This window comes from Lynx rufus, unplaced genomic scaffold (assembly GCF_022079265.1).
Source record: "Lynx rufus isolate CCGP_SWC_20201006 ecotype Redwood Valley unplaced genomic scaffold, mLynRuf1.p SCAF_30, whole genome shotgun sequence".
In the NCBI taxonomy this organism is placed as follows: Eukaryota; Metazoa; Chordata; class Mammalia; order Carnivora; family Felidae; genus Lynx; species Lynx rufus.
Genome location: NW_025814846.1, coordinates 3,792,071 through 3,814,840, shown reverse-complemented (window position 1 = coordinate 3,814,840; position 22,770 = coordinate 3,792,071). Strand labels below are relative to the sequence as shown.

The 22,770-nt window shown below is 39.3% G+C and overlaps 1 protein-coding gene across 3 annotated transcripts in view; it reads left to right on the top strand.

Annotated features, from left to right (window-relative positions):
* The first annotated feature begins 10,812 nt into the window (after positions 1-10,812).
* The window catches only part of YIPF6 (Yip1 domain family member 6), a 49,921-nt gene continuing 37,963 nt past the window's right edge, over positions 10,813-22,770 (top strand). Inside the window, exon 1 of one of the 3 annotated variants that reach the window (XM_047092580.1) lies at positions 10,813-10,998. In XM_047092580.1, the coding sequence (XP_046948536.1) occupies positions 10,942-10,998 (57 nt within the window). In that variant the 5' untranslated portion in view covers positions 10,813-10,941. Of the gene's footprint in view, positions 11,033-11,092; positions 11,119-22,770 lie in introns of those variants that run through there. The other 2 variants (XM_047092581.1, XM_047092582.1) reach the window with 2 other exon arrangements.

Sequence of the window (22,770 nt, the reverse complement as noted above, 5' to 3'; positions counted from 1 at the left end):
GAAGAATTAATATTGTTAATATGTTCATACTACCCAAAACAATCTACAGATTTAATGTAATTCCTATCAAAATACCAGCAATAGTTTTCACAGAAGTACAACAAATAATCCTAATATTTGTGTGGAATCACAAAGCAATCTTGAAAAAGAAGAATAAAGATGAAGGTATCATAATCCTAGATTCAAGATACACAGAAAAGCTATAGTAATCAAAACAGTATGGTACTGGTACAAAAATAGATACATATATCAATAAACAGAATAGAGAGTCCAGAAATAAAATCAGGCTTATATTTTCAATCTATGACAAAGGAGTCAAGAAAGTAGAATCAGACCTACAAATACAGAGTATTGGTGGTTGCCAGAGGGAAGGGGGAGGGGGAGGTGTACAAAATAGGTGAAAGAGAGTGGCAGATATAGGTTTCCTGTTATGGAATAAATAAGTCACGGGAATAAAAGGCACACCATAAGATATATAATCAATGACATTGCAATAGCATTGTACAGTGACAGTAGCTGCACTTGTTGTGAGTATAGCCTAGTGTATAGATTTGTTGAATCACTATATTGTATACCTGAAACAAATGTAACACTGTGTGTCAACTATACTCAAGTAAAATATTTTTTTAAATAAAATAAAATATGTCATTACATAGCTATTGTTATGATAAGGTTTTCTGAATCCTTCTGGGGCAGTTTTGATTCATATTTTCCTAAGAATCTATCCATCTCTGATACTTTTTTTAAACTTGTTTTATTTTTTATTTTTTTAAGTTTACATCCAAATTAGTTAGCATATAGTGAAACAATGATTTCAGGAGTAGATTCCTTAGTGCCCCTTACCCATTTAGCCCATTCCCCCCTCCCACAACCCCTCCTGTAACCCTCAGGTTGTTCTCCATATTTATGAGTCTCTTCTGTTTTGTCCCCCTCCCTGTTTTTATATTGCCCTTCCCTTATGTTCATTTGTTTTGTCTCTTAAAGTCCTCATATGAGTGAAGTCATGATTTTTGTCTTTCTCTGACCGACTAATTTCACTTAGCATAATACCCTCCAGTTCCATCCACGTAGTTGCAAATGGCAAGATTTCATTCTTTTTGATTGCCGAGTAATACTCCATTGTATATATATACCACATCTTCTTTATCCATTCATCCATCGATGGACATTTGGGCTCTTTCCATACTTTGGCTATTGTTGATAGTGCTGCTATAAACATGGGGGTGCATGTGTCTCTTCGAAACAGCACACCCGTATCCCATGGATAAATGCCTAGTAGTGCAATTGCTGGGTCGTAGGGTAGTTCTATTTTTAGTTTTTTGAAAAACCTCCATACTGTTTTCCAGCCATCTCTGATATTTTTAAACTTGTTTGCATGGAAAGTACTTAATACCCTTATATAAATTAAAAAAAAACTTCTTCATTATTACTCTTGACCTTAATTTTAATCCCACTTTCATCACTAACAAAATTTCAGAGTAGTTTGGAACAAATCACTTGTTTAGTCTCTTGTTTTAGTATTCTTCTCATAAATGGGAAGAATAATACAACTTACTTCACAGACTTTTTATGAGGATCAGATGCAATAATGTATGTGAAATTGATTTCTAAAATAGTAGAGCCCAAGCAGAGGCTAGTGGCTTTTTTAACCTGCTAGACTATTTTAATAAACTCATTTCATTTATGTGGACTTTTCCTTTTAATGTTTATGTGTTATCTTTGAGTGGGAAGATAGGGGATTGGATCTAGTACACAAGTGAAGGGGTTAGCCTTATATAGTAATGACATTTATCAGAAGCAAGGGCATAACTGCTAGGAATTTACCCAAGGGATACAGGAGTACTGATGCATAGGGGCACTTGTACCCCAATGTTCATAGCAGCACTCTCAACAATAGCCAAATTATGGAAAGAGCCTAAATGTCCATCAACTGATGAATGGATAAAGAAATTGTGGTTTATATACACAATGGAATACTACGTGGCAATGAGAAAAAATGAAATATGGCCTTTTGTAGCAACGTGGATGGAACTGGAGAGTGTGATACTCAGTGAAATAAGCCATACAGAGAAAGACAGATACCATATGGTTTCACTCTTATGTGGATCCTGAGAAACTTAACAGGAACCCATGGGGGAGGGGAAGGAAAAAAAAAAAAAAAGGACGTTAGAGTGGGAGAGAGCCAAAGCATAAGAGACTGTTAAAAACTGAGAACAAACTGAGGGTTGATGGGGGGTGGGAGGGAGGGGAGGGTGGGTGATGGGTATTGAGGAGGGCACCTTTTGGGATGAGCACTGGGTGTTGTATCGAAACCAATTTGTCAATAAATTTCATATATATAAAAAAAATCAATAAACATTAAAAAAATTAAAAAAAAAAGAAGCAAGGGCATAGAATGTGGTTACAGATGTTTATAAGTGGGTAGATGTGGTGGTGAAAGTCTGTAGATGTTCTCTTTTTATTGCAAAGTTGTCATGTGAAATTCAGGACTAGAGAGAAAATGTTGAGGAGACAGAACGTATAATATAATCTTCTTCTAGGCAGTGGGGTGAGTGAATGGACTTACAAAATGTGTGTGATCACCCAGCAGCATTAACCAGTCTATAAAAGCTTTGTGGTCATTTTAAGTGAGACCAGTCAGCATAGTTGCATTCTTTACTCCAAGCACACTTAGCCAACTGTGGCAGACACCAAGTAGATAGGGCTAGACTTTTGCCACATAAGTATGATGAAGCAAAACAGGGGCAAGGGAGTTTAGAGTTTCCAAAGGAGTGAGTGTAGCGATCATCAATGGAGTTTAAACTGAATAAGTAGGGAAGAAAGAACATCAGTGGGATGTGAGACAGTGAAATATTCGTAGATTAATGAATTCTAAGTCCCAACAAAGCAAAGAGTAGCAAGTGTGAGGTGGTTTTGTTTTTCCCTGAGCTTGTTTCTTGCTCCTCTCATATACATTAAAGCAGCGGGTTTTTCTAAGAATTCACACATAAACAGAGGTAGGAAATAATTTGGAGAGCTGAACTGAAGAATTTACTATATTTTAAGTTCTCATACAAGTAGCTCAAATATTAGTGGATTACGTATGCATCCTTACGGACTGTAAGATCTAGGAAAATCAGTGACCTCTGCCCCACTTTGTCATGCCCACTCCCACCATTTTCCTTTCCCAACCTTCTTATAGAGGAAGCCTACTTTAAAATTATTCCAAGTGGTGTTTCTCATGTGGCAGTTTATGTAAAGAACGGAAGTGATGCTGCTCCATACTCCTCAGAGCGTTCTTTCCTTTCCTATGCTTCCTCCTCCTTTCCTTCTTTGCAATCTTTCTTTTTGAAAAAGAGATGTTGGGGAAGGGTGGAAAAAGAAATATTTAGTCCAGCAGACACACTTCTCTTTGCTCTGTGTGTAATTTTAAGGAAAGTCTAGTTGCAAAGGTTTTGTTCGTTTTTGAAAAATACAGTTTTCATGGGGTGCCTGGCTGGAGCATGTGGCTCTTGATCTTAGGGTTGTGAGTTCAAGTCCCACGTTGGGCATAGAAATTACTTGAAAATAAAATCTTAATAAAAGAGAGAATTACACTTTTCAGATGAACTTACTCAGAACAAACACTGACTAGACATTCTACATTTTTAGTTCTTTTTGTCCACTGAGCCTAGAAATTCTCCCACAGTAGCCCCATGTCCTCTTTCTTCCTAGCAACAAAAGAGGAGCACATTGCTGCTAAGAAGATAGTGAAGGACAAGAAAAAGAGAAAGAATGAATAACCAAAGGAGGTAATGGAAGAAACACCTCTCCTTGGCTAATGAGATACTAACACTCATCACTTAATTTATCTGCTTTACATTCCACTTCTCAGTTTCCCCCAACTCCTTGACCTGACATTTGCTGACAGAGTAGTTTTATGTCACCTTACAATGGCCTAACCCAAAACTTCCCATCTCAATATCCCATCCATGGCCCTTGTTCTCTCCAATCCCTCACTGGCAGTGTGGTTCGATTTTCTTTCATTTGAAAACAAAAGTATTCTAACAGATACAGGACACTTTGTGTTTTATATACTTATGTATTTTGATTCTTTACAACAAACATTTCTATTGTAAGTGTTGACAGCTAATTTTTGACTCATAGTCCTTACAATTCTATAAGGTAGTTATTGTTATTATTTCTATTTTACAGATGATGAGATTGAGGCACAGAGACGTTTAGTAACTTGTCAAAAGTCAAGTAAAAAGTACATGGTGGAGTTTAGCTTCATAACCAAGTGTTCTGGTTCCACAGTTTGTATTCTTATTCAATTCACTAAATTGCCTCTCTTTTTATAAATGTAAATATAAAAGATAAAGAAAAAATGAAAGCAAAATTGTTTCCTTGGCACTCCTACTGCCACCACTGCTTTTCAGATGTCTATTATCTTGTGTTTAGACTAGGCATCAACCCCTCTCTTGCCCTGCCTGCCTCACATCCTCTTAGCCATCCATTCTGCCAGGTTGAACCTGGAAGCACTTGTCTATGCTGTGCTGTATCTCATGATCTGTCATAGGCCTGGGGGAATCTCTTCTGTCATTCTGAATGTGCACAAGTTTGGAGATGCAAAAGAGTTAACACTCTACATAGTGACCCTTGACAATGGGGTTTGGGAGTGCTAGAGACATGTTTGTCTCTTCTATCTCTCCAGCAGACAATTCTGAAGCCCATTCTACATGGCTCCCCAGTAGGATCTCCCCCCAGTTTTGCAGCTTGAAAACATAGCTAAGTGATTAGACTTTCCTTCCATTTCTGCTTCACCCTTCCCAGCTCCCTACTGAGGTTGGGGATCACTTCCAACATCAACATATATATAAAAGTCCTTGTCTCAGACTCTGCTTTCTGAAGGAAATGCAGAGAAAGAGAGACCACTCTTCCGATAAGAAATATTTAACCTTTTTTTCCCACACTGCTACTTTCTCATACACTTTCTCATTTAAGCCTCCAAAATCTACTTTGAATTTAGTGTTGATAGTATGTCTCCATTTTAATAGAGATATACTTATTCATATTTTACAATATTATTCATATATTACAATAATATATATGATGATTCTTTTTAAAAAATTACACAAAAAATGAAAAGACCATCTTTAACACATGAGCTTTGGTCTTTGTCTTTGTGTTTTCTTCATTGCAAGATGATTGCTGCACCTCCAGACATATCTGCATTCAATGAAAGAAAATTGGCGGGGGTTGGGGGGGGTGGCAAGCCATGCAAGCTGAATCTGTCTTTTCTATCTAATAAAGCAAATGTTTTTCCAGAAGCCTCCCTACATGACTTTTGTTTTTTTCTCAGCCCAAACTGGATATGGCCATCCCTGTCTACAAAGGAAGTTGGAAAATTGGAGAACAAGATTGCCATGATTGACTTGAAATGATCATGCTTCGATATTTGGGTCTGGACACATTGCCAAACTGAACATAAGTGGAGTCTATCAAGAAGGAATGGGGGGGGGCTCCTTGGTGGCTCAGTAGGTTGGGCATCTGACTTCAGCTCAGGTCATGATCTCACAGTTCATGGGTTTGAGCCCTGTGCCGGGCTCTGTGCTGACTGCTCGGGGCCTGGAGCCTGCTTTGGATTCTGTGTCTCCCATTCTCTCTTCCCCTCCCCTACTCGTGCTCTCCCTCTGTCTCTTTCTCTCTGAAAAATAAATAAACGTTAATTTTTTTTAAAAAAAAGAAGGAATAAGGGAAAAAATGGATATTGTTGAGGCAATTGAATCTTGCCTTCATTAATCTTTATATTTAACACAAGTAGTGGCTACTTTTTTTCATTTAATATATCATGAACATCTTTATATGTAAATACACAAAGATCTATCTTTTCTTTTCTAAACAATACCTGCTGAAATGTTTAGGCATGAAGTATACTAATGTCTTTACTTTGAAATGTATAAAGAATGAAGTAAATGATGCATGAAGAGGTTTGTTGGATGGACAGATGGATAGAGATGTAATAAGGCAGAAATAGCAAAATGTGAATTGTAGAAATCTAGGTGGTGTGTATATGGGTGGTCACTGTACTATTCTTTCAACTTTTAAAAATATATTTGAACATTTTCATAGCAAAATTTTGGGGAAAGTATTAACCTAATTGAATAGTACAAATGTACAGGTATTACAAAATAAATTGTAGGGGCACCTGGGTGGCTCAGCTGGTTAATCTCTGACTTCAGCTCAGGTCAAGATCTCATGGTTTGTGAGTTTGAGCCCTGAATTCCTCTCTACTGTCAGTACAGAGCCTGCTTCAGATCCTCTGTCTCCCTCTCTCTCTGTCCCTCCCCCGCTCTTGCTCTCTTCAAAAAATAAACATTTTAAAAAAAGAAAAGAAAAAAATAAAAATAAATTGTAAAATTATTTCTTTTTTTATAAAATTACAATTAGGACACATGCTAAGTGTGTGAATGTAGTTTTATTATTAAAACAATCAAATGTCAAAGGATCCATGGCTTGAAAGAGAATAATTCATGTTGGTATACACAATTATAAATGTTGCTGGATTATGATTATAACTGAAAAAAAATATATATCATGGCGATTCTTATTCTGCGAGTTATTTATGCCCTTTACATCGTTTTACCTTAAGAGGTACTCTGGAATTTTGTGGAGTGCTTAACCAAAAATACAGAGCACTCTACTTCATCTCATATGAATTTCTTACCTTGTTTGTTAAACAGGGAAAAGGTATGTGTAGCCTGAAAGGGCACCCAGGTAACCTTAATACTGACTGAATCTGTAACTGCTTTATAATCTGACCTCCTCCTAGCCCAGGAGCAAGGCAATCCTGAGTCAGAAGTGCTGAGAAAGCACAGGAATGAGGTATAGGTTAGAGGAGTTAGATAACTTAGTTTGGAGTTAGATAACTTAGTTTGGAGTTAGGTGTGGAAATAAAAGTTAAAAAAAAGCTTCAGGAAAGTGGGAAAAGAACAGACAATGGGGTAAGGAAGAGCTGGGCCAGGGCAGCAACCGGGAAAGAGGTGGAGGCAAACAGAGAGATTAGAGAGGGGTTTATTAGTAATTCTTCACAACAGGAGAGAGGAAAAACTATGTTTACACTGGGAAGGGTGGAGTGTTTATGAAGAGAAGTACTATACTTTGGGAGAGGCAAGTGACAAGAAAAGAAAATACTAAAAGTAGAAAACATGCCTGGAGTTTATAGGGCTGAAAGGTTGCTTGTGTGTTAGAAAGGGTTAAGGTGGGGTTTATGGCTGAGAGTATTCAGGGGAAACAATGGACTCAGAGAGAATGAGCAGGCTACCCCTGGCCCCAGAGAAGGAAGAGTCTAATTGCACTGTCTAGTACTTCCAGAACAGTGTCAAATGATGGTGGTGATAATAAGCATTTTTCTACTGTTCTTGGTTTAAATGGGAATGCCAGGTATAGCAAGATATTGACTTTTGGTTTGAGACAGATATCTTTTCTTTTCTTTTCTTTTCTTTTCTTTTCTTTTCTTTTCTTTTCTTATTGAGAGAGAGAGAGAGAGTGAGAGACAGAGTGAGAGAGCACAATCACTGGAGAGAGTGGGGAGGTGAGGGGCAGAGGGGAAAAAGGAGAGAATCCTAAGAAGGCTTCACACCCAGTGCAGAGGAGCCCCACTTGGGGCTTGATCTCAGGACCATGAGATCATGACCTGAGCTGAAAACAAGAGTTGGACGCTTAACCAACTGAGCCACCCTGGTGTCCTGAGACAAATGTCAGTATAATGTCAGGTATCCTACTACTTTATTATGTAGTTATTAGGTAGATATTATTATTAATGTATTTACTTTCAGGAATGAAGTTGAATTTTCAGCATTAAGATGATGAATTTCTCTTTATCATCATTGCATTTCCTGCTTCTTTTTTTTTTAAACGTTTATTCATTTTTGAGAGACAGAGGGAGACAGAGTATGAGTGGGGTAGGGGCAAGAGAGAGGGAGACACAGAATCTGAAGCAGACCCCAGGCTCTGAGCTGTCAGCACAGAGCTCAACGCTCCCACAAACTGGGAGATCATGACCTGAGCTGAAGTCGGGTCGCTCAACCGACAGAGCCACCCAGGTGCCCCTGCATTTCCTGCTTCTCCATGAACTTTATATTTCTGAGAAAAAACTTTAATTGATCATGTAATATTATTATTGTATTATTTGCCAGGTTTGATTTGCTAATAGTTTAAGATGTTTACCTATATTACCTATATTAACAAGTGAGACTGGTACAAAATTTTTGTTTATACTGCTATCTTTGTCAGCTTTGATACCAAGTTTACACTGAATCACTAGAATAAATTGGTAAATTTTCCTTTTTCCTCTCTCTGGAAAAATTTATATAATGTAGAAATGGTCTGCTCCTTGAAGGCTTGAATGAATAGCCTGTGAAATCATCTAGCACGTTGGGGGTGGGATGGAAGGATAGATCTTTGGCAAGTTTTTTTTTTTTTTGAGGTAATATATGTATATGGCAAAAATTTCAAATTGCACGAAAGGTCATGTAACAAATAGCCCTCTCTTAAAACAAGAAGTAGTTCTCCCACCTCTTATTGCCAGTTCTTCAGTTTTTCTCCTGAGGCAACCACTGTTACCAAGTTCTTGTGTAGCCATTAGGACATAGTCTGTGAATATTCAAGCATATGAATATACATTCCCTTCCCCTTATATTTTTACCCAGATGATAGCATACCATACAAACTGTTCTGTACCTTGCTTTTTTATATATTTGATTGTTTTAAGTTTATTTTATTTATTTTGAGAGAGAGAAAGAGCAGGGGAGGGGCAGAGAGAGAGAGAGAGAGAGAGAGAGAGAGAGAGAGAGCATCCCAAGCAGGCTTTGAGCTAACAGCGTGTAGCCCAACGAGGGGTTCAATTTCATGAATCAAGAGTCGAATGCTCAATTGATTAAGCCACCCAGGCACCCTGATGTTTTTTATTTCCCAAATTTTGTCCTAATGAAATTCCTTACTTCCTTTCTGAATTAATTTTGACCGTTTTTCTAGGAAACTGTTTCCCCAATATTTTCTAGTTGTTTTCTTAGAGTTGTGCATTATATTGTCCTGTAATTTAGAACAACTAAAAAAGTTCTCCATACCTATTGGCCTAAATGTTGATCTCACTTCCACCACTTACAAAGTTTCTAAGCAACTTTGGGCATGTCATGTGAGTCCTGCAGCACTGTAAATTTTCATAATCTAACGGAGGGTAATGACTCTAAGTGTATTAAAGAATACTGAGTTTTGCAATTTTGCAAGATATATTTGCAACTAAAAACACAAAATATTTCCCATTTTAAGAGATTGTCCCTATTCCACCCCCTTTCTCTACAACTTTTCCCTCTGACTTTTTTCTTCACAGCATATTACCTCCTACTCAACCTGTACCCTATTAAATGAGGAAAACTGACATTTTATTCTGAAATAATGCCTGGGTAACCTGAACACGGACTACCTCAACAATTATTTTATGGTCTGTCCTCTTCTTAACCCAGTGCCAAGGCCATCTTGAAACCACTAGCAAAGAGGCAAAGGGATGAGGTTAGATGGCAGAAGTTGGAGCGTGGGGTTAGGGAAAGATAACTAATTTTGGAGGTTTTGCAGGAAATTGAAGAGATTATCAATGGCCACAAGAAACTGGCCGGAAATCTGCACTGGGGTCGAAGTGGGAGGGGTACAATGGGTGACGAAGTTGGGGCTGGGAAATTGTACGTATTCTCTTGTAATAAAAATGTTTCATATTCACTAGCCTCAGTTTTAATATCATTACCATCAGTACCTGAGCAAATATTAAAAATATGCTTGATCTGAAGAATTATGAGTATTTAAACAAAACAAAACCATACAACTAGCACTGTACACACACCACCACCACCATCACCACCACCATTCATTTAGGAATTTCGTCCCACCACATTCCACATTCTTTCTCCTTAAATTTAAGACTTGATGCCTTTCTGGATTGCTTACCCAAAAATATAAAGCACTTCATTTCACACCCATCCCTACCCTGTTTGTTAAAAGCGGAAACCTGGTATTCTCATCCCCCAAAACACTTAGGTCTACAGCGTGCATCAAAAATGTATTACCTGATCTCATTATAACCTGGGGCCGTGGTAAAGTGGAGTGAGAAACACTGAGAAACACCCGGAATTAAGTAGGGAAAAAGAGGTTGGCACATGTAGGGTTTTTTTTCTTTCTTTCTTTTTCTTTTTTTTTAAAGTTATTCTTACAATAATCACTCTCTTTAAGACCTTAAACTTTTTTAGTATTTGCTCCAAATCGCTTAGCAATTTTGGAAGTTGTACTGGTATTAGCATTTTGGCCAATGTATATAGAGAAGCTGGCTTCGCCCCTCCTCCAAGGGGGAAAGGGAGAAAAGCCATCTTGTATAGTTTATAATAAAGTTGAGAAGTGGTAACTGGTTGGTAGCGGGGCGGGGCAGGACGGGGGATCGCAAGGAATCATTCAGGCAGGGACCAGGGCAGAGGGAGCAGTTGGTCTGGAGGGCTTGACTGCTTTATTCGGCAGCACGGAATCTTGAAATTTCTCTGCGGCCCCGGGGAGGCGCAGGCTTTTTCCGTGAAGTGCTGGCTCCGGAAACCGGCAACAAGAGCAAGAAACGGGTGCGTGGGTGCGGTGGATTAAAACACACACACACACACACACACACACAGGCAGCAGTGAAGCGATCTGAAGATCGGCGTTGAGTATTAAAGAGGGAGTGGCCTCAAAGAAGCGAGGCGAGGCGCGGCAACTCAGACCTCTCGCCAACAGCTGGAGGACAGGGAGAGCAAAGGGCAGGCGCCGCCTGCAGTTGCCAGACGCTTTACGGTGACGCGACAGCAGTACGGTGACGCGACAGCAGTGCGTTGACGCGCTGATGAGCCGCGGCCTCCACGTCTTAGGTTCCGCAAAGGCCTGTGGGAGCGACCCGGGAGAAGGAGGGCCAAGATGGCGAAAGCGGCAGAGTCTTCGGGAGAGCCGGGGACAACGTCGCCCAGGCCCCTGGTGAGCTTGGGTTCTGCGACGAAAGGGACTGAGGGTGAGGCAGAGCGCCCTTATGGAAGTCGGGTGACGGGCTCCTGGCCTGAGAAGGCCGGAACTCCTTTCTCCCGGTAGGCCTGTCCTGTATGTATCCTATGCCAGAACCAGCCCCAACACTGAACCTGCTCTTTGGGCTCACCGCTTTCCCCCTGCTCTCCTCGTTCCTTCAACGCCTTCTTGGGAAACTCCGATTCACTTTGCTTTCCCATACTCTGAGGGAAAGTCCTCATCCCGTACATTGTGTTAAATGCCAAGCTTTAGGTGATTTCTTAAGTATGTTAAGAATTTAGATGTTTCTGCTGCCCTTCATGTTATCAAGAACCTGTTCTTGTTGGAGTAGCATTCTTGGATTAATGATATTACTTCCCATAGAACGTTATAACTTGATTATTGATTTGTTCAGTGACCCCAGTAGTTTTGGTTTCATCCCTGCCCTCACTGTTGCAGCTCCTTGTAATTCTCTTCATGATGCTGTCTTGCTCCTGTTGTTACAGGGGATATGATTTCTATTGCAAGTACAAGCCCAAAGCCTGGACAGGTATTTAAGAGCAGAGGTTTTGGAGTTAAACTTACCTGGACTGGAATCACCCCACTCTGCCTCCTATGAGAGTTTGGGCAAATTATTTCATGGAGAATGTTTTCTTCATCTGTAAAATGGATATATAAATACATGCCTTAGAGAGCTTTTAGGAAGATGAAATGATATGATTTATGTGAAGTGCAGAACACAATCAGCGTCATGAACTAAGGATTGTAATTAATTCAGCATTCTGCCCCAAGATCCCTCTTCCAAACAGTGTTTAGTTCTATAGCAGTTGTTTAATGGTACATCCCTTTCCTCTGTTTTAAATTGGCAACTTAACATAGCAGAGGACTGAACTGGGAGTCAGGTGAAATTGGTTCTAGTCCTGCTTACTTACTTACTACTTACTTATTACTTACTGATAAGTTACTTACTACTGTTTACTAGCACTATTTGTTCATCTCTTCATTCATTCAACAAATATTTCTTGAACATTTACTGTGTCCCAGGCACTCCTTTAGGCACTGGGGATACAGCAATGAAAGAGAGTTGGGTAGGTCCAAGTTCTCATGGAACAATTGTGACCTTGAGGAAATCACTCTCAACACCAGTTTCCTCATTTGGAAAATGAGGATAGTAACTCATCACAGAACTAATGAGAGTACTAATGAGCTAATATACACACAGTGCCTGGTATGACATAGTTTACAGGTGTTTAGCTGTTTTTGTAGTTGCTGTTCCACCTCTCTTATGAAGTTCTCCACAATTAAATTTAGTGGTTCTGGTCATTCATTGCTCAATGTCTGATCCACTTCTATTCAGTAATGCTTATTTAAGTCCCACAATGTGCAGTGCACTATGCTATCTGCTTTAGGAAATACAGATGGCCTGCCCTTTTTGGTACTTACAGCCTAGTAAGACAAATGTACGATGCTAAGATAAGATAGTAAATCAGAGAGAGTTACATATAAAATATTAACAAAATTTAAAGGAAGATGCTATCATGTCTAGTTGGGATGACAAAGCAAGCTACATAGTAGAAGTTATATTCGAGAGGGCCTCAAAGGATGGGTAGGATTTGAAATTTCAGATTACCATAAGAGCTATCAGTGATTGAGAACCTGCTATATGCCAGGATTGTATTAGACATCCTCCACACACTTTCTACTTCACAGCAACCATTTCAGTTAGTTGGTTTTTAAACTGTTTTACTTGCAGATGAGGAGATGAGACTCAGAGAAGTTTGACGATTTCCCTAGGGTCTTAGAACCAGTTAGTGGCCAGGCCTGAAATTTGAAGCTGGGTCTGCGTCTAAAGCCCAGATTATTTCCATTAATACTGCACAACCTCTCATGGGCAAATGTACAGAAGTTGGGAATTGTTAATGTGTTTATAGGATAACAGATCATTTTGGCTAAAGCACAGGGAAGTATTAGGAGGTAAGCCTTAAAAAATAAGGCTACTGAATTAGGGAGGCAGTATGAACAGTGGTTAGGAATTTGTGTGCTGGGGTCAAATTGCCTAGATTTGATTTTAAGCTCTGTCATTTAATCTCCCCATGCCTCAGTTTCCCCATCTGTACAATGAAGATACAGCAATAATACACTCATAGGGTTGTTAGGTGGATTCAATGAGTTAACGCATGTAAAACACTTGGTAGTGTGCCTGGCATGTAATAATCATGCAATAAGTGTTATTTATTCTTATTGACTACTGAGCTTGTAGGTGTAATAGGCAATGAGGTGCCAGTGGAAAGTTTTAAGAAGGGAAGGGCTTAAAATCATGACTTTGACAAAATAATAGAAGGGTTACCATGAAGAATGTCTGGAATCTAGACCAGTGAAACCAGTAGTTCTAAGAACAGGTTATTGCTACCTGGACTGTAGCAGTGGTGGGGTCATGAAGCTTAGAGAGGCAGGATCCTTAAGGGTTTGTAGTGCTAGGGAGAATGTGTCTTACATCAGTGTTTTTCAAACTTTAATGTGCATAGCAACCATCTGGGGAATTTTTTTAGATTGCAGATTTTGATTTGGTAGGTCTGAGATGAGACCTGAGATTCTGCATTTCTAACATGCTTCCAGGTGCTGATGCTGCTGTGAGTCCCAGTACCACATGTTGAAAAACAAGGCTGTAGACAAATGGTGGGATAGTGATACCCTGAACAGATATTTGTAAGAGGAGGATGAGGACCCTAAAAGTTGATTAATTCACTTTCAGACAGGTTCAGTTTGAGATATTGGCAAGCCATGCAGTAGATACCCAGCAGGCAGTTTGTCTAAACCCTGAATTTCAGGGGTCAGAAGATGTCAGGATTAGAGATGTTTGTTTGTTTATTTATTAAATTTTTTTAATGTTTATTTTTGAGAGAGAGAGAGAGAGAGAGACAGAGAGAGAGCGAGCCGGAGAGGGGCAGAGAGAGAGAGAGGGAGACACAGAATCTGAAGCGTAGCAGGCTCCAGGCTCTGAGCTGTCAGCACAGAGCCCAACGTGGGGCTCGAACTCAGGAACAATGAGATCATCACCTGAACCGAAGTCAGACTTAACAGACTGTCTTAACAGACTGAGCCACCCAGGCGCCCCTAGAGATGTTTATTTCGGAGTCATTTGCATAGAGTTGGAAAGACAGTCTTTGGTAATGCCTATCTATTGCTTGTCTGTTTGGGGAACAGGAAAAAGAGTTATAATAATGGCTTTAGCCTGAGGTCTGGAAGCATGTTGGTCCCAGGTAAAGGGGCTGGTTGGAGACCATGCCACTAGCCACCCTCCCTACTTCTTGAAGCCAAGCCTGTTTGACTGAGCTGGTTTCTGCTTGATGCTCCTCTACTCGTTGACTCTTTGCTCCAGGGTTTTGGTCAATAGTATAATTCGTCTGGTCCCAGCTGCTTTCTTAAGGCTGCAGTCCCTGGTTTTACTGTTTGTTTTTGGCCTTGCCTCTACCCGCTCCCCTCGTTGGCCCAAGCCAGGCAGTGAAGTGCATGTGGGTTTCTGTGCACACATGTGCACATATGTGCATGAACCCACCTGCACAAGAAGAAGGGACATGGGATCCAAACTCACCTTCTATCCCCACTGAGAGGCTAGTCAGAGAGCAAGGTCCACTAGCTGAGGGCCTGGAAGTCCTGTCTGTCTTATGTGAGGCTGGAAGGCCACAGATCCTGGCTCAGCTCACTGAACAATGTCACTCATTCTCCTGAGAAGAGATATTGAGGAAATGTTGGGATGGGGAATAGGGTGGGAATCACATGGCCTTTAATGACTGTAGTGACTTCCAAAATCAATTACCTGGAGTTAGGCCACAGGTTAAGGACACAGTCTTCTACAAGGCTGCCCTTATTTCAGACACCAGCCACAGGTTTGGCTGTTCCCAGGACCACTCTTAATTCTGACCTACTGGCTACAGAGGGGTTCCTGTGTTCCCCCTCAAACTCCATACTTAACTAGAATGATTCACAAAATTCAGGACAGCACTATACTTAAAATTACAGTTTCATTATAGCAAAAGGATGCAATCCAAACCAGTGAAAGGGAGAGATGTGTAGGGTGAAGTCTGGGAGGGTCCCTAACACAAAGCTTCCTTGTCTTCTCCCTGTGGAATCAGGACCCTGTTAACCCCCCGAGATATCAGTGTGTGACAATATGCAGAATATTGCCAATCAGGGAAGTGCACTCATGTATCCAGAGTTTTTATTGGTGTTTCTTTATGTAGGCATGATTGACTGGGTCATTGACTCCTCCCCTCCTCAGAAGCCAGGTTTATATCACACGACTCAAAGCTTCAGCCCTCTAATCTTGTGTTTGGTCTTTCTGGAATGGTTAACCTCCATGCTGAGCCATCTCATTAGCAAAAACTGTCTAGGGGCCTACCATGACTTATTTGTTAGCTAAACTGTTATGGCACACCATGAATAACAAAAATACCACTCTCATTTGGGAAATTCCCAGGGTTTAGAGGAATGGGAGACAAAACCTGGCCAAATTCTTTATTATCCAATAGTGACAGAACTACAATAGACTCCCTGGGAATCTTGAAATAGAGCTAACATTTATCTAGCCCCTGCTGTGAGCCTACTACTAAGTGCTATACACATAGTAATACGTTTCTTCCTCACAACAACCCTGAGTGATGATACTGTTATCTCAATTTTACTGAGGTGCGCAGAGTAAGGAACCTGCTCAGTGTCACGTAGGTAGTAAATCATAGAGCTGGGATTTGAACCCAGGCTGTCTGGCTTCAGCAGTCTGCACTCTGCACTCTTAACCCATACTCTCCAAATCTGTATGTTGAGCATTGACCAACTATGTGTTAGGTGCAATGCTGGTGTTACTTAATTCTTACGGCACTTTGTCTTCAAGTGAGAGCAGAGCCCAATTTGGCTTTGAAGCTCATTCCTTCTGTACTGCCTTGCCTTACCCTACCCTAGCACTTGCAGGCAGTGAGAAAGCTCAAAACAGTTGTCCTGGACCTTGAAATGTCAGTGTCATAGTAGTGAGAGAATACAGCTTTGAAAGGGGTGGTTTACATGTTAAATGCTGAAGAGTATTCAGAGGGTAAAAGGATCCCTGTACTTCTTGATGATGAGCCGAGTCAGTAAAGTTATGGGGAGGCCAGTACCAAATTACAAAGGATTAAGGGAGTGGGCGAGTGTAGAGCCATTTAATCAGGAAAGAGGAGAGGAAGAATAGTTTGAGGGAATGCCAAAAACAAAGAAGTGATGTATTTAAAAATTCTATTACAGGAGCTTTAAATATATATAAACAAAATAAAGAGTGGTATAATGAACCCCAAGTACTTAAACAAATTCTGCTATTCTTATTTCATATTCCCCACCACATTTTTTACTGGAGTATGATTTTTTCAATTTAATCTTTTTTAAACTTATTTTTTAAGTTCAAGTATAATTAACATACAGTGTTATAATAGTTTCAGGTGTACAGTATAATGATTCAACCATTGTATATACATCTCAGTGCTCATCACTATAAGTGTACTCTTAATCCCTTTTGTCTTTTTCACCCATCCCCTCAACCAACCTCCTCTCTGGCCACCACAGATTTGTTCTCTATATTTAAGAGTCTGGGGTTTTTTTTGTCTCTTTTTTTCTTTGTTCATTTGTTTTTGTTTCCTAAATTCCACATATGAGTGAAATCATATGGTACTTGTCTTTCTTTGACTTATTTTACTTAGTAGCATTACTTACCCTCTAGATCAACCCATGTTGTTGCAGATGACAAGGTCTCATTCTTTTTTATAGCTGAATAATATTCCATTGTACATATATACCACATCTTCTTTATCCATTCATCAGTTGATGGACATTTGGGTTGCTTCCATGTCTTGGCTCTTATAAACAGTGCTGCAATAAACACAGGGGTACAAATATCTTTTCAAATTAGTGTTTTATTTTCATTGGGTAAATACCCAGTAGTGGAATTACTGGATCATATGGCAATTACTGGATCACTATTTTTATTTTTTTGAGGAACCTGTGTATTGTTGTCCACAGTGTCTGCACCAGCTTGCATTCCCACCAACAGTGCATGAGGGTTCCTTTTTTGTTGGAGTATGATTTTTAACCTTGTTATTTTTAACTAATTTTATACCTATAGAAAACACAGAGAGTTTCCTATATGCCTTCTCTAGTGTTAACATTGTATATAACCATAGTAAAGTGATGACAACCAGTAAATTAACATTGGCATAATGCTATTAACTAAGTTACAGATCTTATTTGAATTTTATCAGTTTTCTACTAATGTCCTTTTTTGTTCCAGGATCTTATCCAGAATCTCGCATTTCATTGAGTTACTATTTTTCCCTGGTTCCCTTAGATCTTTAATGGTCTTTTGTTGTCTTTCATGATCTTTTCTGAGTGTTTTAAAGCAAATTATAGACATATGACTTTACCTGTAAATACTTAAGTATGTTTCTCTAACAGGTAAGGATGTTTTCTTTGTTATCACAGTAACAAAACTAATAATTCCTCAATATCATCTAATCTGTGCTCGTCATCTCACAGTTTTCCAAAAAAAAAATGTGTTTTTACAGTTTGTCCGAATCAGGACCCAAAGGTCAGCAAATTGCATTCAGTTAATAAGTCTCTTAAGTCTTTCTTAATATGTAAATGTTCTCCTGTTTTTAATGCAATTTATTTGTTTAAATTTAGTCATTTGTCCTGTGGAATTCTCCACTTTCTGTATTTGGCTGATTATATCCTCATAGTGTTTTTAGTATGTTCCTCTATCCACATATTTTCTGTAAACTCTAAGATTATATTCAGGTTCATTTGGCTGGAGATGGGGCAAGAATAAAAAAACTTAGGTGGCCCCTAAAATTAGGAATGTTTGTTTTTTAACTATTCATTAAGTTTCAAAATATACCAGAGTACAATAGTAAAATATACCTTCATGTACCCAACCTTCAATACTTATCAATTTATGGCCTATCTATCCACTTCCTATCTATACTATTTGGAAGCAAATCTCAGGCATCATTACATTAGTAAATATTTAATACATGTCTCTAAAAGAAAAGGATTTTGTTTTTATTTATTTATTTTTTTTATATATATGAAATTTATTGACAAATTGGTTTCCATACAACACCCAGTGCTCATCCCAAAAGGTGCCCTCCTCAATACCCATCACCCACCCTCCCCTCCCTCCCACCCCCCATCAACCCTCAGTTTGTTCTCAGTTTTTAACAGTCTCTTATGCTTTGGCTCTCTCCCACTCTAACCTCTTTTTTTTTTTTTCCTTCCCCTCCCCCATGGGTTCCTGTTAAGTTTCTCAGGATCCACATAAGAGTGAAACCATATGGTATCTGTCTTTTTCTGTATGGCTTATTTCACTTAGCATCACACTCTCCAGTTCCATCCACGTTGCTACAAAAGGCCATATTTCATTTTTTCTCATTCCACGTAGTATTCCATTGTGTATATAAACCACAATTTCTTTATCCATTCATCAGTTGATGGACATTTAGGCTCTTTCCATAATTTGGCTATTGTTGAGAGTGCTGCTATGAACATTGGGGTACAAGTGCCCCTATACATCAGTACTCCTGTATCCCTTGGGTAAATTCCTAGCAGTGCTATTGCTGGGTCATAGGGTAGGTCTATTTTTAATTTTCTGAGGAACCTCCACACTGCTTTCCAGAGCGGCTGCACCAATTTGCATTCCCAGCAACAGTGCAAGAGGGTTCCCGTTTCTCCACATCCTCTCCAGCATCTATAGTCTCCTGATTTGTTCATTTTGGCCACTCTGACTGGCGTGAGGTGATATCTGAGTGTGGTTTTGATTTGTATTTCCCTGATAAGGAGCGACGCTGAACATCTTTTCATGTGCCTGTTGGCCATCTGGATGTCTTCTTTAGAGAAGTGTCTATTCATGTTTTCTGCCCATTTCTTCACTGGGTTATATGTTTTTCGGGTGTGGAGTTTGGTGAGCTCTTTATAGATTTTAGATACTAGCCCTTTGTCCGATATGTCATTTGCAAATATCTTTTCCCATTCCGTTGGTTGCCTTTTAGTTTTGTTGGTTGTTTCCTTTGCTGTGCAGAAGCTTTTTATCTTCATAAGGTCCCAGTAATTCACTTTTGCTTTTAATTCCCTTGCCTTTGGGGATATGTCGAGTAAGAGATTGCTACGGCTAAGGTCAGAGAGGTCTTTTCCTGCTTTCTCCTCTAAGGTTTTGATGGTTTCCTGTCTCACATTTAGGTCCTTTATCCATTTTGAGTTTATTTTTGTAAATGGTGTGAGAAAGTGGTCTAGTTTCAACCTTCTGCATGTTGCTGTCCAGTTCTCCCAGCACCATTTGTTAAAGAGGCTGTTGTTTTTCCATTGGATGTTCTTTCCTGCTTTGTCAAAGATGAGTTGGCCATACGTTTGTGGGTCTAGTTCTGGGGTTTCTATTCTATTCCATTGGTCTGTGTGTCTGTTTTTGTGCCAATACCATGCTGTCTTGATGATGACAGCTTTGGAGTAGAGGCTAAAGTCTGGGATTGTGATGCCTCCTGCTTTGGTCTTCTTCTTCAAAATTCCTTTGGCTATTCAGGGCCTTTTGTGATTCCATATGAATTTTAGGATTGCTTGTTCTAGTTTTGAGAAGAACGCTGGTGCAATTTTGATTGGGATTGCATTGAACGTGTAGATAGCTTTGGGTAGTATTGACATTTTGACAATATTTATTTTTCCAATCCATGAGCAGGGAATGTCTTTCCATTTCTTTAAATCTTCTTCAATTACCTTCATAAGCTTTCTATAGTTTTCAGCATACAGATCCTTTACATCTTTGGTTAGATTTATTCCTAGGTATTTTATGCTTCTTGGTGCAATTGTGAATGGGATCAGTTTCTTTATTTGTCTTTCTGTTGCTTCATTGGTAGTGTATAAGAATGCAACTGATTTCTGTACATGGATTTTGTATCCTGCAACTTTGCTGAATTCATGTATCAGTTCTAGCAGACTTTTGGTGGAGTCTATCGGATTTTCCATGTATAATATCATGTCATCTGCAAAAAGCGAAAGCTTGACTTCATCTTTGCCAATTTTGATGCCTTTGATTTCCTTTTGTTGTCTGATTGCTGATGCTAGAACTTCCAGCACTATGTTAAACAACAGCGGTGAGAGTGGGCATCCCTGTCGTGTTCCTGATCTCAGGGAAAAAGCTCTCAGTTTTTCCCCGTTGAGGATGATGTTAGCTGTGGGCTTTTCATAAATGACTTTTATGATCTTTAAGTATGTTCCTTCTGTCCCGACTTTCTCAAGCGTTTTTATTAAGAAAGGGTGCTGGATTTTGTCAAAGGCCTTTTCTGCATCGATTGACAGGATCATATGGTTCTTCTCTTTTTTTTTGTTAATGTGATGTATCACTTTGATTGATTTGCGAATGTTGAACCAGCCCTGCATCCCAGGAATGAATCCCACTTGATCATGGTGAATCATTCTTTTTATATGCTGTTGAATTCGATTTGCTAGTATCTTATTGAGAATTTTGGCATCCATATTCATCAGGGATATTGGCCTGTAGTTCTCTTTTTTTACTGGGTCTCTGTCTGGTTTAGGAATCAAAGTAATACTGGCTTCATAGAATGAGTCTGGAAGTTTTCCTTCCCTTTCTATTTTTTGGAATAGCTTGAGAAGGATAGGTATTATCTCTGCTTTAAACGTCTGGTAGAACTCCCCTGGGAAGCCATCTGGTCCTGGACTCTTATTTGTTGGGAGATTTTTGATAACCGATTCAATTTCTTCGCTGGTTATGGGTCTGTTCAAGCTTTCTCTTTCCTCCTGATTGAGTTTTGGAAGAGTGTGGGTGTTCAGGAATTTGTCCATTTCTTCCAGGTTGTCCAATTTGTTGGCATATAATTTTTCATAGTATTCCCTGATAATTGTTTGTATCTCTGAGGGATTGGTTGTAATAATTCCATTTTCATTCATGATTTTATCTATTTGGGTCATCTCCCTTTTCTTTTTGAGAAGCCTGGCTAGCGGTTTGTCAATGTTGTTTATTTTTTCAAAAAACCAACTCTTGGTTTCGTTGATCTGCTCTACAGTTTTTTTAGATTCTATATTGTGTATTTCTGCTCCGATCTTTATTATTTCTCTTCTTCTGCTGGGTTTAGGCTGCCTTTGCTGTTCTGCTTCTATTTCCTTTAGGTGTGCTGTTAGATTTTGTATTTGGGATTTTTCTTGTTTCTTGAGATAGGCCTGGATTGCAATGTATTTTCCTCTCAGGACTGCCTTCGCTGCGTCCCAAAGCGTTTGGATTGTTGTATTTTCACTTTCGTTTGTTTCCATATATTTTTTAATTTCTTCTCTAATTGCCTGGTTGACCCACTCATTCGTTAGTAGGGTGTTCTTTAACCCCCAATCTTTTGGAGGTTTTCCAGACTTTTTCCTGTGGTTGATTTCAAGCTTCATAGCATTGTGGTCTGAAAGTATGCATGGTATAATTTCAATTCTTGTAAACTTATGAAGGGCTGTTTTGTGACCCAGTATATGATCTATCTTGGAGAATGTTTCATGTGCACTCGAGAAAAAAGTATATTCTGTTGCTTTGGGATGCAGAGTTCTAAATAGATGTGTCAAGTCCATCTGATCCAATGTCTCAATCAGGGCCCTTGTTTCTTTATTGACCGTGTGTCTAGATGATCTATCCATTTCTGTAAGTGGGGTGTTAAAGTCCCCTGCAATTACCACATTCTTATCAATAAGGTTGCTTATGTTTATGAGTAATTGTTTTATATATTTGGGGGCTCCTGTATTCGGCGCATAGACATTTATAATTGTTAGCTCTTCCTGATGGATAGACCCTGTAAGTATTATATAATGTTCTTCTTCATCTCTTGTTATAGCCTTTAATTTAAAGTCTAGTTTGTCTGATATAAGTATGGCTACTCCAGCTTTCTTTTGGCTTCCAGTAGCATGATAAATAGTTCGCCATCCCCTCACTCTGAATCTAAAGGTGTCCTCAGGTCTAAAATGAGTCTCTTGTAGACAGCAACAAAAATGGTCTTGTTTTTTTATCCATTCTGATACCCTATGTGTTTTGGTTGGTGCATTTAATCCATTTACATTCAGTGTTATTATAGAAAGATACGGGTTTAGAGTCATTGTGATGTCTGTATGTTTTATGCTTGTAGTGATGTCTCTGGTACTTTGACTCACAGGGTCCCCCTTAGGATCTCTTGTAGGGCTGGTTTAGTGGTGACAAATTCCTTCAGTTTTTGTTTGTTTGGGAAGACCATTATCTCTCCTTCTATTCTAAATGACAGACTTGCTGGATAAAGGATTCTCGGCTGCATATTTTTTCTGTCTAGCACACTGAAAATCTCGTGCCAATTCTTTCTGGCCTGCCAAGTTTCAAAAGAGAGATCAGTCACGAGTCTTATAGGTCTCCCTTTATATGTGAGGGCACGTTTACCCCTTGCTGCTTTCAGAATTTTCTCTTTATCCTTGTATTTTGCCAGTTTCACTATGAAATGTCGTGCAGAAGATCGATTCAAGTTACGTCTGAAGGGAGTTCTCTGTGCCTCTTGGATTTCAATGCCTTTTTCCTTCCCCAGTTCAGGGAAGTTCTCAGCTATTATTTCTTCAAGTACCCCTTCAGCACCTTTCCCTCTCTCTTCCTCCTCTGGGATACCAATTATGCGTATATTATTTCTTTTTAGTGTATCACTTAGTTCTCTAATTTTCCCTTCATACTCCTGGATTTTT